The sequence below is a fragment of the Bufo bufo genome, chromosome 1 (genome assembly GCF_905171765.1).
Source record: "Bufo bufo chromosome 1, aBufBuf1.1, whole genome shotgun sequence".
Taxonomy (NCBI): domain Eukaryota; kingdom Metazoa; phylum Chordata; class Amphibia; order Anura; family Bufonidae; genus Bufo; species Bufo bufo.
The window spans coordinates 555,939,492-555,957,589 of record NC_053389.1 but is presented as its reverse complement, the minus strand read 5'-3'; the positions used below and the strand labels follow the sequence as shown (position 1 = coordinate 555,957,589).

The 18,098-nt window shown below is 41.1% G+C and overlaps 2 protein-coding genes across 4 annotated transcripts in view; one reads left to right on the top strand and one right to left on the bottom strand.

Moving 5' to 3' along the window:
• Positions 1 to 18,098, bottom strand: part of FBXL13 (F-box and leucine rich repeat protein 13) — a 223,045-nt gene that overhangs the window by 90,823 nt on the left and 114,124 nt on the right. Inside the window, exons 10-12 of the mRNA XM_040412981.1 lie at positions 10,593 to 10,645; positions 7,979 to 8,079; positions 5,435 to 5,564 (exon numbers count right to left, since the gene is read on the bottom strand). Of these exons, the coding sequence (XP_040268915.1) occupies positions 5,435 to 5,564; positions 7,979 to 8,079; positions 10,593 to 10,645 (284 nt within the window). The remainder of the gene's footprint in view (positions 1 to 5,434; positions 5,565 to 7,978; positions 8,080 to 10,592; positions 10,646 to 18,098) is intronic.
• The window catches only part of LRRC17 (leucine rich repeat containing 17), a 48,386-nt gene continuing 33,252 nt past the window's right edge, over positions 2,965 to 18,098 (top strand). For 2 of the 3 annotated variants that reach the window (XM_040412984.1, XM_040412982.1), the window contains exon 1: positions 5,278 to 5,494. The gene's annotated coding sequence lies outside the window, so the exon portion shown is untranslated. Of the gene's footprint in view, positions 2,976 to 5,277; positions 5,495 to 18,098 lie in introns of those variants that run through there. The other variant, XM_040412983.1, reaches the window with a different exon arrangement.

The following is an 18,098-nucleotide window of genomic DNA, read 5'->3' as shown; positions in this document are numbered from 1 at the left end:
AATCAAAATCAGAAACAATACTGTGTAAAGCTGCCATAAGGCTTCAGGTATGTAAAGGATGAAGCTGGTACCCTCACCCACCTAGTAAATAATATGTCAAAATATTATATTTACTAAAACGTTAATTCAGCATGAATAACAGGATGAATTATAGAAAAAAAGAGTGATATTAGAGCAGTGATTGAATGTAATAACTATATCAATTGCGGAGCCCTGGCAGTGATGGTAGATACATGAGGGAATGGGAAATTTCTTTGTAAAAAAAGTGTGAACTGTATAAGGAAGTAAATAATATGAAAAATAAAAATGGTAAAAATCTGTATAAAAATCCAGTCCACTTAATTTAGAGGGATCCCTTCATATGGCAGTTTACGTCCTTGCTTAGTCACAAACTGGTTTCCATTACAGAAATAGACAGGTAGACTGTTATAACCAGCAGCCGGTTACTGGGGACATGGGATACACACGGACATATACTTGGCCCATTTGAACTTGTCAGCATCAACAAGACTGGAAGAACATGGCCCAGCAACTTCGGCCTATAATAACATCAGACCATGAGTATGCTGCGATACAGCCACAGATACAGGTGAAACTCGAAAAATTTGAATATCGTGCAAAAGTCCATTTATTTCAGTAATGCAAATTAAAAGGAATTGCTTTAATGCAGCTTAAAATTAGAATTTTGTGAAAAGGTTCAATATTCTAGGCTCAAAGTGTCACACTCTAGTCAGCTAATTAATCCATACCCCCTGAGCTAAGGGTACCTGAGATTGTGACTTTGGGGTTTCATAAGCTGTAAGCCATAATCATCCAAATTATAACAAATAAAGGCTTGAAATATCTCACTTTGCATGTAATGAGTCTATCTCATATATTAGTTTCACCTTTTAAGTTGCATTACTGAAATAAATGAACTTTGTACAATGTTCTAATTTTTCGAGTTCCACCTGTACTATTTAATGATACAGCAAGCAAAATAGAAGTTGTTTTTACAGTGCATCAAATAACACATACCGGCTTCTATTGATCATATATTAGGAATACTAACAGTACAGATACTTTGCATCTGAAAAGATAAGAACGATTAATTATATTGTAAGCCGAGCAGCACTATGTTCCACAGCCAAACAAATATCTGTCCATACTCACCTTATATTGAAGACAGTTTATTTGTTTTCTCAATATCTATTGGATAATTATCCCATCTAATTTAAAGACTGTGTTACTGCTACTATATAAATCAATGCATGTGGCATTGAATAGAAAAACACGTCTATAGATGGATATGAATATTAAAAACTATATCAATTGAGTGGACTGCTTTTTTATATTGATTTTTATCATTTTTTATATTTTTTACTTCTTTATACAGTTCCTGTTTACACTTTTTTACAAGGACTCCTCATATATCTATCATCACCGCGAGGGCCCTGTGGTTATTATTAGAGCAGTGATTGAATGTAATAACTATATTGCTCATTTGTTTCTGTCATTCATTCAGTTATTAATGCTGAATTAGCATTTTAATAAATATTATATTTTGATATAATAATTATAGGTGTGTCAGTAAGCCAGCTTTATCCTTTACATACTCCTTTTTAGCACTATTTGGCCGTTCAGACAGCCAATAAGCTAGAGCGCCCACATTTTCCATTTTGCAATACCAGTGAGCCACTCTCTAGTGTTAGTTATTCTTACTAAGGCTACAGGTCAAGTGTTTGGATAGATCCAGATAACAGCGGTTACCAGCAGTCAGTGCACTTATGTGTCTGTACTTGTTCAGGCTTCAGGAAAGTGTCTTCCTCCTCATACGTAGTTACCACGGCACTGTCTTGATGGAGTAAGTTGGGGTGCGCATGCACCGTGTGCACAGCCGATAAGAACCTATAACACACCTTTTGAGGGAGCGTCACATTGACCTTTGTGGCAGTTTATTCCATTTTTTGGTTTGTAAGTGATTTCCAAGTTCTGCTGTCTGTAACCTGTTTTGACCTGACCTACTTTGACCACAGTTTGCCTGACTATGCTTCAGAGTACTCTTTCTGTGTTTACTATACTCCAAGTTCACTGTCTTCCAATCACAATTATGTTTCTTAGACTTCCCATTGTCATTGCCCCTAGCAATTGGACCTCCAAACTATTTCCTTGTGTTCTGGTTCAACCTACACTAGATGTTATCCAGGGAATCAAACACTTACGGTAACTAGTTTAGGGCACCTAAGTCTTGAGGACAGCTGAATACCTTGAACCCTAGCTGTGGTCACGAGAAAAGGACGTCCTATAGGTAAGTTGTGCAATCCAAACTGGTTCTTTCCCTGGTTATTGGGGGAACCAAAACATGGCAGTCTTCAAGAACATAGTGTCCGTTTAAAAGCTAACACATTTTTTCATAGTTGCCATAAGACTAATTCTTATCACCTATCCACAGGATGTCTCTGATTGGTAGGGGTTCAACCACTGAGACCCCGACCAATTACAATAATGGGTGTCTCATCTGCAGCGCTTAAATGGAGATCAGGCTGAGCATGTGCAACACTGCTTAAAGGGGTTGTGTCATCTCAGATAATAGTGATATGCCCCTACCTCTGAGACCCGCACCTATCTCGTAAACGGAGCTGGAAAAGTCCTGGAGGGCGCATGCGCAGCCCCATAGAAATAGATGGGAGTGGTCAGCACGCAAGTCCGAAGCACTCCCATTTATTTCTATAGGTATTCTGAAAATAGCTGAGCACGTCACTCGGCTATTTTCGGCAGCCCAATAGTAAGGCTTTGTGGTGGCCGGACCCGGCACCGCCGGCCACCACTTTTCCGGCCTCGTGTTAGGCTTCGTTTTAGAGATAAGTGCAGGTTCCAGAGGTGGGACCGGCACCTTTCAGACAATGGGGGCATATCCTAGTGATATGCCCCCATTGTCTGAGATGGGTATACCACTCTACCAGTCTCTATGGCAATGTCAAAGATAGCAGAGTACAGTACTCAGCTATCTTTGTTATTCCCACAGACTTTGAGTGGAGCAGGGTAGTGTGCATTTGCTATCATCACTCTTTTCAAACACAGGAGAAGGGACCCCCATTCTCCTGATTGATGGGGATGCCAGCAGTTGTACCCACCTATCAGACATTTATGACCTATCCTGTGGACAGGTAATAGGCATCTATCTTGAAACAGCCCCTTCCACATATCTTTTTACAGTTCAAACATATTTTAAGAGTGCAGAAGATAATAATAGCAAGTTATTAGAATAATCTAATGACTGAACTGGCTAAGATCAGTCCACAGAAATCATGAGCAGCGAGTATCTTCTCCACTGCATTACATATAAGGTCCAATGTTAGTAATTGACAATGTTCTAAATGGCATATTAAAGCCAGTCTACTACATTATTTAGTTACCCTATGACATTAGATGCATAGCCACATGTATATGGAGCAGTTCAGCAATCACTCCCATTAGTTTATTAAAACCATGTGTCTATATCTAAAGAGCTAAATTGCTGGTACAGATTTACTTAATTTAGCATAATAAAACAAAAAGGGAACACAGATTAAAGCACCCTCAACATTTTTCTAGGAGCAGAAACCACAATAAAAATGAAGCCATGTCTGCTTTAAATTAATCATGAGATAACCCCATACCATAAGCAATTTGAAGCACACATGCAAAATCTGTAACACAGCCCCAGCTACCATGAATGATTATCTTCTTATGGAGCAGTGGTGCTTTGGACCACCTCAAGCACCAGGATCCAGGTGTGACTGCTTCCACCTCCATAGCTAAACAGCAGTGCTGATGCATTCGGTTCATGTATGGTCATATTTGGGGAGTTTTTCCCATATTCCAACAACATATTGAAATGTGCTCTAATATGTTTGATAGATAAGCAAATTAGATTGTGACCCCATTGGGGACCGAGACTGTGGGTGACTTTTTTAAATGAGAAAAAACATAATGCCCATATCATGTGGTAAATCACATGGACTATATTCAAGGCTCAATGAAGATGGTGGTCCTCAAGGTCTGGTATATGCCACAGTGTGTCTCACTCCGTTTAAGGCCCCCTTTCTCCTCTTTCTTGAAATTACTCATGGTTTTGGCTTCCAGAACTGCATCAAAAAATCTGAATGTGCGGCCATACCCTTACTATCTGCCAACCTCTTTCCACTCTACCTGATAAAACCTTGTGTTCACTATATGACACAAAATGTCCAATGGGTTTACAAATTGAAAGAATTCCCTTATAAATATTAGGTTCTATTAGAATGAACTACAGATTAGATGACAGAGAATCTCAGGGACAAACATAACTAGGACCAGCCCTGTACTTCACATGGGTCCAGAGATCTCCACATTCATTGCTCTGCTAGATTATCTTCAGCCTGGCAGCTCAGGGGGCATGTCCTTTCTGCTATAGCTCTCTCCCTGTAACTGCCACAGCCTCTGACAGAAGATATGGATGGTAGCAATTGAAGATTTAAACTGAGCGCATTCGACCAGCTCAGTGAGATGGCCAAAAAATAAGGAAAATAACAAACAGCAGGTGGCGCTGTTTTTTATTGTCATTTTACAGTTAGGTCAAAAGTATATAACATACAAAACAACAGCAACCCCCCCCCCCCCCCCCCCTCCCTTTCTCACCCTCCTCCGGGCTATACTAAATTTTTAATTACATGCAATTATACAAGTATTCAGATCCAGGTGCTGATCCTAAAAATTTTGAATCTGCTTCTTGACACAACCCCTTTCAATGGCACCTCTGCCTGTTTTTATGCTTTTAGATTAATAACCACACATATTTGTACTCTATGAAGTTAACTGTAGAATGTAAACTGGAAACAGTTATGTGAAAGTGTGCCAGGCACCCCTTAAGTTTATACCAATATTTATTAAATGTACCCATCTAAAATAAGCACTCGCAGGTCTAGCAAGAAACAATGGCAAGAGATATCTCAAGGCAAGATTTCCACAGAGGATTTGAAGTTGATTTCACAGCTAATTCATCAAACCTTCTAAACGACGTTAACTTTTTTATTTTACATGTTTGCAATGGAAACTGAAATGTTTATGTAACTAGAAATCATTTGCACTTTTATATGTGTTTTACTTTATAATATTTTTATGTGTGTTTTTCAGAAAGAAGTAAACGTCAATGCTTATTCATGACAAGGAGGAAAGATTTGGAGAAAAGATTAGATCTTTTTTTCATTACCCAGTAAATCTTCGCTGTTTATAAGCATGACACTGCCTTGGAGTTCAGCCAGTGCATATAGTGCTGTGCCTAAGGAGAGCCTAAGCAGCTGCAGCCTTGTAATTTAAAACCGCTCCAGTTTTCTGGAGGACCAGCACTAGTTAGATGCACAATGAAAGCAAGACACCGTTCCTCGCTCCAAGGATTCCCTCTCTGTGTACATGAAAAGAAAGCCAAGAGACCAACCTGAGTGCAGCCGGACACGTCTAAGTAGATGATCTTCTGACATCCCTTTCCAGATCTCAGGTACTGTAAGCCTTTATCTGTAAACTTTCGACTGTAAGCTAAACTGAGGAACTGCAGGTTCAGCAGGTATCTAATAGAAAGACAACACAACAGGGAAGAGGATGGGATGCAATTAGACATGGTCTACAGAAGGCAATGCAGAAAGAAGGAGAATCTACCAGCGTAGGAACCATTTCACTGCTGTGAACGCAGATCTCATTGCTACAACACAGTGGGAGTTCTTCTAGGTTTCCCAGTAAGAGTAGGACATGTATTTCAGGGCAGACGCACCAAACTCCAAGCCTCTTGTGTGCTACTGACAAATGCAATGCTTTGCAGAAATGAACTTCGGCTGCAGTTCCATGCAGTATGATGAATGGAGGAGAAGGTTTACTAGGAGAACTTTTCACAAATGTGGATATTAGGGCAAGCTGTACACAATCCCAAGATCTATGTGTTGTTTACAAGCTCCTTCTGTGCCAGGGGAGCCAGCCTTTCCTTGGGCTACAGATGTCTTCGTGTACACCTCAGTTCACTTCTTTATGACTCAACCTACACAGCAGTGGAAGCGATCTTTGAAAGTTGCAACTCACTGTCTTGTTTTGTGGAGAATGGGATGTTGAGCAGCCATAACATCACAATATAATTTAAATGTAGATTCATCTCTCAATGTTAAAAAAAATCTGTTAAAATGTGCACAGTCAAGTACTGATCTCGCCAACACATTGCTGTTCGAGATTCTACACTGCTACCTAAGATAGAGCTTGTAAAAATATTGTACACAAGAACTGGTATAAAGTAAATGGAAATATACATGATTGCAGTGTGTAATTAAAGGGGAATTCCAATCCTATAGATTGTGTTTATATTTATGATTGGTATGTATCTCAGAGGTGGGTCCCACATCTATCTCCAGAACAAGGGTCCCCTCACCCTGTCCTGCCTGGCAGGGTGGCTGCTGCCCAAAGTATCCAAGAGGAAAATGAATGAAGGGCTGGTCACATGTGTGCAGGGCTCTCTCCACTTATTTCTATAGGAAATATGGAAACAGCCAAGAATGACTGCTTGGATGTTCCTATAGAAGTCATAGTGAAAAGCCACAGACATGCATGGATGGCTCTCCATTCATTCTCCACCTTGATATGGCAGTTGATGGCAAGGGTACAAGATTTTCTGGGACCTGCATCTATCAGACATTTAAAGGGGTTATCCAGGATCTTTACAAGTGCTAGCCTATCCTCAGGGTAGGCCATCACTGTCTGATCATTGGGGGGTTCCAACACCCCGTGCTCTTGCCTTTCAGATGCTCTGAAGTAGCTCTCACTACACAATATCTGTGTCGTTGCTACCTCCGAGCAGCTGGTTAGCAGGGGTGCTTTATGTCACACCTCCTCCGATCAGAAGCAGATGGCCTATCCTGAGGCTATACCATCACTTGTGAATCTGGGACAACACCTTTGAGGTATATCCTGTGAATATGTCATAAATGTCTCAGGCGGGAGTCCCCCTTTAAGTTGGGAAAACGCCTTTAGAAAACAAACATTACAGGGCACATTTATTAAGACCGTAGTTTTAGACGCCAGTCTTAATAAGGCCGTGTGCTGAGGGTGGATCCGCCGAAGCTATGTAGAGGCACCGGCCTGCACATAGCTTCGGCGGATCCTCCGCCAGTTCTAAATGTAAGATAGCTTCCTTTCTGTCTTACATTTAGACCATTTTCCATGCCTAGACCAGGTGTAGAAAATGATGAATGAGGCAGGCCTGCTGGACCGCCCACTTCCCCGCCCACGCCACGCGCAGATTGCGGCGCAATATATATATGTATTAGGCATATTTCTGTTTAATAAATGACCCCCTATGTATTTTGTATTCATTATAATCTGTCTACTAAGTATTGGAAATGTGAAGGCTTTTTGACAGTGTTTTTCATTGAAATGACTTGCACGTTTAATTGCCATGAAATATATCCTGTTCGGTAGACATTAATGCTATTTTTGGCAAACTATACCTATAAAATATTACTGCAGGCTGCTGTGCATCTGGAACATTTGTAGGTTAATGTTTATTTTACGTCTGAATAGCCCGTAGTAAGGCCTTCAAAGGTGCTGTCATTACCAGTAATGTAGAGACAGGAAAGATTTGGTATTACTATAAGAACAAGGGTGTTTTGTGTATTTTTCATCCAGTTTGTTCTGAAATAAGTTTCCAGTTAAGTAAACCCCCTGTTAGGGGTGTCACAGGCACCAATTCACTAAACAGTTATACAGACTTCAAGATGGATGATGTCAATGCTGCATTCAGCACAGATTCTAATAGATATTGAATTGAATTACATATCTCATGCATAAAATCCTCTTTAGGCTAAAGGAAAAAATATATAGTGATTTTCATAGCTAATGTGGTATATATTTAAGTCATGTTTATAAGATATTTGGGACAGTGCCCAAAGACAAACACATCCATAGAGTACAATGGGTCGGAAAACGTACATTCATCATGGCTTACCTTGACATGTACTTTAGTGTTGTATTGGTTATATCAGTGTGAGATAAATTGAGATAAAGAAGTGCTGGGCACCCTTCACAAATTACTCTCACTGCTTCTTCCTGGAAAAACAAAATCCCAAAATTTTAAAAAATTCCACAACATAACACTGCTACTGAATATGTATATATGACACATTATTCATGGCCTTTCTACTCCACTTCAGCCAAACTATAATATAATTATTGCACTACGTTCTAATTGAATTAAAGGGGTTGTCCTAGAAAAGAAAAAGGATCTGCTTATTTCTGGAAACATGCCAAACTTGACCCTGGGTTGTGTCTGCTATTTCAACTCCTATTTCCTATGGACAGAAGTGGTGTTTTTTCTGGGAAAAAAGCAGATGTAATCCTGTAATCCGGATTACTGTCTTTGTTCTGTAACTAAATGACCACTTTCCCAAGTGCCCTGTCACTCTTCTGTAAAATGCAGTATCAATTTAGAAATGCGATTTAGGCCCCTTGCAGACGAGCGTTCCTCCCGCAGCGAGTCCGCGTGGCAGCACCCAGCCTGACCTCCCAGCACTGACGGAGGTCACATAGCATTATATTGATTTATGATGCTATGTAACCCTTACAGTTCTGAAATGTATTGGATAACACTGGCATAATGCATTCCAGAACTGTAAGGGTTACATAGCATCATAAATCAATAAAATGCTATGTGACTCCTGGCAGCGATGGGAGGTCAGGCCGGGAGCAGCGATGCAGACTCGCTGGGGGAGGAACGCTCGTCTGCAAGGGGCCTTTAGTCCTTACATATAAATGCATTTCGGTCTAGACATTTCAAGTTCATTTTTCACACTGTGAAATATCAGATCCTTCTGTAGAATTTGGGATGTGCTCCTCCTCAGCTCTGCATTTTTATTGTGTCGATCTGTGGGCGGAACAATGAGGTGGAATGTGTCCTCCCACGTGGGCTTCCATCTGCACTCTACAATTTTACAAATGCTTGGTGGTTTTAATTAAATATGGCTCAACAACAGAGGATGATTTCTCATCACATATGTGTTGGCACTTTCTCCACATGACAGGATGTCCAATAAATTACTTGAATGTGAATGTCATGTTAATATGTGACCATATAGTTCCCTCACGCACTTTGGGGAAGATTTATCAAAACTGGTGTAAAGGAAAACTGGCTTAGTTTCCCATAGCAACCAATCGGATTCCACCTTTCACTTTTCAGAGCTCCTTTGGAAAAGGAAAGGTGGACTCCGGCTGCTATGGGAAACTAAGCCAGTTTTCCTTTACACCAGTCTTGATAAGTCTCCCCCTTTGAATAAAAAACTAAGTGTGGCATAAGAGGTGGTTGTGCATCCTTGTTTCCCTGTCAGCAGACAACATAGTTTAGGCCAAGGTTAGGTTGTGAGCCAAAATCCTTGGTGAAGCCTATTCAGAGATCAGGTGTAATGTAGAGATTTCCTCCTGTTCTGTGTTTTTAAACCGCACCTGGTTTTGGCTCACAATAACTGATCGAAATAACTGACCAAATAACAGAAGTGTGAACTGGGCCTTAGCTGCTGTTTCTGTAACTCCCACAGAGTTCTTATGGATCGCGCATGATCAACTGGCAATCAATACTGAGGTCACGTGAGTGAGGAGGCATGGCAGATTCAGGATCCCAGTACTAGCAATCAGTGGAGGTGATAATGATATCTTGTGGGTAGGTGAAGACTGTTTATTACCCTTTTAAGGACTCAATTACCCTTTTAAGGACTCATACCCAGGGGCAGACTGGCCATAGACCCTACAGGGAAAATTCCCAGGGGTCCAATGCTCAGGGGACCGCCCAAGCCCTCCTCGCGGCCACCACTCGGGTATATAGGGATCTGATGCTCTCAGCCTAAATTAAAGCTAGGAGCACCTGGTACTTATGCACTTGGCTGGCATAAGAAAGTGCACTTCAGCATTCAACTGTATTTGGTTCTGCTGGGGCAGTATTTTATACTGCACTACAGTATTTCTAGCCCCCTACTGATATTGGCCTTGTTTCTGTCAGTTTGGACCCACCTACAACATGGGCCACTTTTAGTTTTTTTCCAAGGCCACTGTAAGTTCCCAGTCCATCCCTGCTCATACCTCACAGGAGCTCCGTACACTATTAGAATGCATTGGCTCCGATGAGCCAAAGTTATTGCTTTGCGAAGTCTCGCGAGACTTTGCGCAATAACTTCATACATTAACTTGTACTGTAAAAAATAATTTCCCAAACTCAGGTTTGGTTCCAAGGTACCACTTGGAACCGAACCCAAGTTCAGGAAATGTTTTTTTACAGTACAAATTAATTTTTGAAGTCATTGCACGAAGTCTTGCGAGACTTCGCAAAGCAATAACTTCGGCTCATCAGAACCAATACATTCTAATACTGTATAGAGCTCCTGCTCCGTACAGTGTTAGAACAAAGTTTTATGTGAATCGACTTCGGATGTTTCATCCGAAGTCGATTCGCTCATCACTACTTAGAACCATAGAAACATAAAGTGATGACTGTACATGTATTTGTATGAAAATAGCCGTGGCATCTGAACATAGTAGTTGAATCTCCAATTACATGAGATTTTTAATGCACTTACATTTAAGTTTCGGCACTCTGATAAATTTAGATCCTGCAGATTTCTACATTCACCTGGAAGATAAAATATTAATTTACGGTAATAAGAGAGTCCTTCTAGAAATAAAACGCATAAGCTAAAATTAAGAAAAAAAATGATTAGGTAAATTAACAGTTAACTTAGCAGAGTGTACAGCAGATATTGTATGCAGTACACAGCACCATAGGATCCATAGCTTAGGTTCACAGAAGGTTGTGCATTTTGTAAGTTCGTTTTTGATTTGTAAAAGGAAATGCAGCGGTCAGATGTGGCAGGTGAATGGATGTGAACTTCTGAATCCTCATTCACACATCAGGGATGCAATCTGCAGAAACCGTCATTTTAAACCAAAGGGAAGACTGCAAGTGTACAAATGACACATGTAGTTCCCAAAATGCAACAGTTCTAGAATCATTTCCTACATACAGTCAGTGGCATACCTTCCATGTGCACAGACCAGGCGACTGCTGTGGTGCGTGGGGGAGGGGGGCTAGTGCTAACTTCCTTCTTCTGTATTTCCATGCAGCTGCTACTAGAAGGAGATCAACACAAAGAGCTTTTCACAGCTTCTACTGCAGTCAATGGTTAATGTATAAATCAATATGCACTGAGCTCCCTCTAGTGGTGGCTTCAGACAGACAGTTTTATAATACACAGTGAGAAGCCGCAGACATAGAGCTGTTTGGAGGGGGGAGATTTATCAGTGTATTTATGCCACTTATCTGGTGTACATGGATGGAGAAATATGATGTTGAGAATAAGCGCTGTATTTATGAAGCACCTGTTCCACTTCAACATAGAGGTCGGATAAAGTAGGCGAGATGAAGGGTGACTTTTTGTTTTATTAGAATTTTTTTAATCAAAATTTCTTCCGCTTAATAAAAAAAAAAAATAGACTAAATTCATCATAATCTGGGCAGGCTTTGCTTTCGACCTTGCCAAGGATTTTTTGACACACGTGTACTGGGAAACTTCATAGGGCAAGGGGAGCCCATACTAAGTTTTGCTATGGGGCCCGTGAGATCGCTTCTGCGTACATATATAGGATTAATGGCCTAACCACAGGCTGTGGGACTACCAACAGGATGAATGTACCTTGGTGATCTCTGATCTATCCTGTGCATAAGAAAATATCAGAAAACTCTCCTAACAATAACAGGTCTGATTATTGTAGCAAAATCCATGCTCAAAGTAGTCCTGGTGTAACGGTGATGTAGTTAGGCTACTTTCACACTAGCGTTTTTGCTGGATCCGTCAAGGTTCAGCAAAAACGCTTCCGTTACTGATAATACAACCATCTGCATCAGTTATGAACGGATCCGGCTGTATTATCTGTAACATATCTTTAACATAGCCAAGACGGATCCGTCATGAACTCCATTGAAAGTCAATAGGGGACGGATCCGTTTTCGATTGTGTCAGATTGTGTCAGAGAAAACGGATCCGTCCCTATTGACTTGCATTGTGGGTCATGACGGATCCGTCTTGCTCAGCATCCCAGGATGGAAAGCAAACCGCAGCATGCTGTGGTTTGCTCTCCGGCATGAGAACGCAAAGCATTTTGGAGCACTCCGTTCTGTTACATTTTGTCCCCATTGACAATGAATGGGGACAAAACGGAAGCATTTTTTCCCCGGTATTTAGACCCTATGACGGATCTCAATACCGGAAAATATTAACGCTAGTGTGACAGTAGCCTTATGCTCCTTTAGGCCAGCCATACACATCAGATAACTGTTGGAGGAACACTCATTCAGTTGACAGCGGTCTCTCCCAAACCCTTCATTCATATAAGCTCTAAGCCAATTATGTAAGTGTTGTAAATGATGAGAGGGGAGAAATCCGCTGCAGATTACTCTGCCATTGAGGAAGAACAACAGACCCCATTACACATTAAACTATCGCCCAATCCAGGAAAAAAATAATAAAATGCAGATTCAGCTGACATTTGTCTAAGGCCTCATGCACACAACCGTTTTTCGGGTCCGCATCCGAGCCTCCGTTTTTGCGGCTCGGATGCGGACCTATTCACTTCAATGGGGCCGCAAAAGATGCGGACAGCACTCCGTGTGCTGTCCGCATCTGTTGCTCCGTTCCGTGGCCCCGCAAAAAAAAAATAGAACATGTCCTATTCTTGTCCGTTTTTTGGACAAGAATAGGCATTTCTACAGTGGGTGGCATTTCTATTGCAGAAGGCACGTGGGTGGCTTCCGTTTTTTGCAGATCCGCGGTTTGCGGACCGCAAAAAACAGAACGGTCGTGTGCATGAGGCCTAATGCATATATAGCTAGCTATAGTCATAAACATGTTTTCCACTAGTTTACATGATCAGATATTTAAAGAGGACCTGTCATCAGAAAATGCAATGCAGTCTGACAGCACCATGTTATAAGGCAGGAGGAGCTGAGCAGGTTGATGTATAGCTTTATGGGGAAAGATTCAGGAAAACCTGCAATTTATACATTTAACTCTTTGCTTTTTTCACCTCCTGTGAACACCAATCAGTACAGGAGGGAGAAGTTACAAGTGATTGACAGCATTGTGTATATAAGTGTGTATACAGAGATAGTTGTCAGTCACTGATAACACCTCCTCCTATAGTGGGCTGCAGATATAAATGTAAAAATTACAAGTTTTACTGAATCTTTACCCACAAATCTATAAATCATTCAGCTCAGCTCCTCCTGCTCTATAACATGCTGCCTGCAGATTGCACTGCATTGTGTGGTGACAGGTCCTCTTTAAAAATGTGAATTACAACATTATGGAGGCTTATCAATTTATTTCTTGATTTTGAATTTCTATTAAACACATAGGTTTAAAGGGGTTTTCCAGGATTTTTTAACTGATGGCCTATCCGATGGGTAGGTCATCAGTATATCAGTATCGGATTGTGTGGGTCCGACACCTGGGACACCCGCCGATCAGCTGTTTTGAGAAAGCAGCGGTGCTACTGTGAGCGCCGGTCTTCTCTCGGCTCACCAAGCACAGCCCGAACATTGTATAACGGCTGTGCTTGGTATCACAGCTCAGCCCTATTTACTGGAATGGGGCTGAGCTGCTCCTAGGCCACGTGACACATGAACGTGTCGTCACTTTGCCAAGGACAAGCAGAGAGAAGGCCGCGGCACTCACAGGAGCACCGCTATTCTCTCAAACAGCTGATCGGCGGAGGTCCCGGGTATTCTGAGGATAGGTCATCAGTATAAAAATCTCATAAAACCCATTTAATATACTTTGTGAAGGAGAAATGTTTCACATATCAGAAATGTAAAAAAACTATTTGCCATCAAACCAGATCAGATATACAGATCTGGTTAAAATTGATGAAGGCATATGAATAAAACAAAAGTTTTAACAAAAAACTAACATTTTATAAATTCTTCTAAGGCTCCTACACACGCGTCGTGGCTTTTTTTTTTTTACAGTTTTCTCATAACACATTTTTTATTTGCTTTTTTTTTTCCAGATGTTTTTTTTCCCTAAAGGTAATGGGATGGAAAAACTACCATTGCTAGAAAAGTGCTGTGCTTCAAAAAACACATCCAACCCTGCAAAAACCTGTGTGTGAGCCCACTCTAAGGCCTCAGTCACACATCCAGTATTTTGCATCAGTATTTATAAACCAAAACAGGAGTGGAACCTATGGGGAAAAAAAGCATAATGGAAAAAAATGTGTCTCTTCTGTATTTTGGGATCCACTCCTGGTTTTGGTTTACAAAAACTGATGAAAAATATGGACAGTATTTGCAAGCCAAATCCATGAGTGCAACCTGCAGAGAAAAAAAGTATAATGTAATGATTTGTGCCTCTTCTCCTGGTATTTATCTTACACACACTGACCAAATACTGACCGTGTGAAAGAGGCATTAGGATGTTTTTAGAATGTGGAAGAAAAGTTGTGTTCCTCTGTTTATTATACTGTCAGAGAGATTAGAGAACATGTTAAATTGTTTACAATCGGTTTAAGCAGTTTTACAGTCTTTCTGCTAATACTTATGTGCTTAACTTTCATTCACAAAGATTTGAGAATATACTGTATATTTAGAACTATTAATTATAGAAAAAGCATTTTCACAAAGTTCAGAAGGCACTGTTTCATAGTTAATTGGTTGAAAAAAGAAAGACCTAAGACCATCAAATTCAACCACTCAATACTGTCAAACCCTAGTTGAACCAGAGTACAGCAAAAACACTCATTTAATGGCAGGAACCCAATTTGCCATAAAATAGAGAAAAAAAATCCTTCCTGACCCCTACTGACAACTGGACAGATCCCTGGAGACAAATATACACTCATTGCGATGGAGAGGGTGAAATCCGTTGGCATTTCGTAATACAAGCCGTATTTGCTGCAGAAGTGCTGGTGGATTTTCAGTCACTTGTGAACCCAGCCTTGTACGTCCATTTGGGCTATAATTTTTAGTGCCAAAATCCTCGTTACTTTCACCGTGCACTACAGAGCCTGTAATCTGTGGCATAAATAGCATGCAGCGTATTTTTTTTCAGGAGTGTGCGGATGAGAGCGCTAACATTTCTCCCACCTTGCTGGTACAGTAATTCTCTTTATATTTACTGCACGCAAATCTGCAACATATGCAACCCACGTGAATGCAACCTAAAAAGGTTGTCCTGCAAATATGTTACTTTTAAATCAGCCCACAATGAGGTGTAAAAATATTAATAATAAAACGACAGCCCCCATGGTCCCCCACTGCTCTCTGCCTGGTTCTTCTTAAACCACAGCAACTGCAGTGATGACTGCCCTTAGCCAGTGTTTGGACTAGTGAGCAATTCCCGCATGTCAGGAGGCACCAAACATCAAAGAGCAGCAGGACCATGAGAGATTAGTGAGGTCAGTATGTTGTTGTTTTTTTCCCATCTAAAATAACTGATCTCTGATGGAAGTGACACAAACTGATGCTGATCAGAACTGATGCTCAAAATAGCAGATCAGTCATTTTCTAGTGCAAACTGAGCACAACTGATGCTTAAAATAATGGATGAGTTGTTTTTTATTTTGACGGATAAGGCTACTTTCACACTAGCGTTTTTACTGGATCAGTTCAGCAAAAACGCTTCCGTTAGTGATGATACAACTATCTGCATCAGTTATGAACGGATCCGGTTGTATTATCTGTAACATTGCAATGACAGATCTGTCATGAGCTCCATTGAAAGTCAATGGAGGACGGATCTGTTTTCTATTGTGTCAGAGAAGACTGATCCGTCCCCATTGACTTACATTGTGGGTCATGCCAGATCCGTCTTGCTCCGCATCCCAGGACGGAAAGCAAACTACAACATGTTGCGGTTTTCTCTCCGCTATGGGAACGCAACTAAACGGAATGCATTTTGGAGCATTCCGTTCTGTTCAGTTCAGTTTTGTCCCCATTGATAATGAATGGGGACAAAACTGAAGCTTTTTTTTTTCCAGTATTAAGCCCTTATGACGGATCTCAATACCAGAAAACTAAAACGCTAGTATGAAAGTAGCCTAAGAAGAACAGAAAGCTAAACAGTGATTTAAACCTGGCCTTATAGATTATCTTGTTACAATGGCAGCTGTCAAGGGGTGGGATATATTTGGCAGCAAGTCAGCAGTTCTTGAAGCTGATGGACAAGCGTAAGTATCTGAATTACATAGGTACGTTGTTAATACGGTTGAAAAAAGACAAAAGTCCATCAAGTTCAACCAAGGGATAGGTGGGGATGTGAATCCCAGAAGGAAGTGAGACTCAGATTTCTACACATTTTTACAAGCATTAATGTTGTTTACTTTTAAGAATTCATCTAAACCCTTTTTAAAACTATCCATTGTCCCTGAACTTTTTCTTCTGCAGTTGGCGGCGGTGCTCCCATGTCTTTTGCGGCCCATTTATATATTTGTATAGGTTAATCATCTCCCCCCCTTAGACGTTTAAATTATTTTAATCTTTCTTCATAACTAGGACCCTCCATGCCCCTTATCAGTTTAGTCGCTCTTCTTTGTACTTTTCCAGTTCCAAAGCATCCTTTCTATGGACTGGTGCCCAGAACTGAACTGCATATTCCAGATGAGGACGCACCAACGCTTTGTAAAGTGGTAGTATTACATCCCTGCCCCGCGAGTCCATGCCTCGTTTAATGTATGACAATATCCTGGTTGCCTTAGAAGCAGCTGATCGACATTGTTTGATGTTATTTAATCTACGATCTACAAAGACACCCAAATCCTTCTCTACAAGTGACTCTCCCAGTATTACATCACCTAGGACATATGAAGCACAGAGATTATTACTACATAGATGCATAACTTTACATTTATCCACATTTAACCTCATTTGCCAAGTTGATGAGTGAAACTGACTAGAGCCAAAATTGTGATTTGAGGACATCACCAAAACGTTAGGTTTTGTGGGGTGTTGTGTGCCGTAGTTAGTACCTAACAAAAGTTGTCCAAGGATAGAAGTACTGGCAAACCTGTGACAGGGTCATGGGCATTTAAGGAAAACTGATGAGCATCGGAAATGAAGGCTAGCCCATGTAGTTCAATCCCACAGAAGAGCTACTGTACCACAAATTGGTACAGGTAATGCTGGTTATGGAAAGGTATCAGAACACAGAATGCCTTGCAGCTTGCTGTGTATGGTGGTACATAGTCATAGGCAAATCACAGTGACCATGCTGACCCCTATCCACCACTGAAAGCACCTACTATGGCCACGTGAGCATCATTAATGGACCATGAAGAAATGGAAGAAGGTGGTCTCGTCTGATGAATCATGTATTACTTTATATCAGTTGGGTGCATGTGCATTCCTTACAGTACCTGGGGAGATGTCAGCAGGATGTATTGTTAGAAGGCAAGCCAGCAGAGTTAGTGTGATGCTCTGGGCAATATTTTGCTGGAAAGCCTTGACTCCTGGCATTCATGTGGATCCACTTTCACAGGTACCACCTTCCTGAACATTTTTGTAGACTAAGTACACCCCTTCATGGCAATGCTATGATAGGAAAATGTGCCCTGTCAGACCAGACCGCAAACATCTTTTAGATTGGTTTGAGGAACAAGACAAACAGTCCAGGTTGTGGACTACTGTGCTGTGCTGAAAAAAAGTGCATGAAGGTTCCACCTCGAAGTTTACAGGACTTAAAGGATCTAATGCTAACTTCTTGCTGCGAGATAATATAACATAGTAAGGCTCATGCACACGACCGTTTTTTTTTTTTTGCGGTCCGCAAAAACGGGTTCCGTAGTTCCGTGATCCGTGTCCGTTTTTTATTCCGTGTGTCTTCCTTTTTGGAGGGTCCACGGACATGAAGGAAAAAGTTGTTTTGGTGTCCGCCTAGGCCGTGCGGAGCCAAACGGATCTGTCCTGACTTACAATGCAAGTCAATGGGGACGGATCCATTTGACGTTGACACAATATGGTGCAATTGCAAACGGATCTGTCCCCCATTGACTTTCAATGTAAAGTCAGGAGTCCCAATCATACCATCGGATCG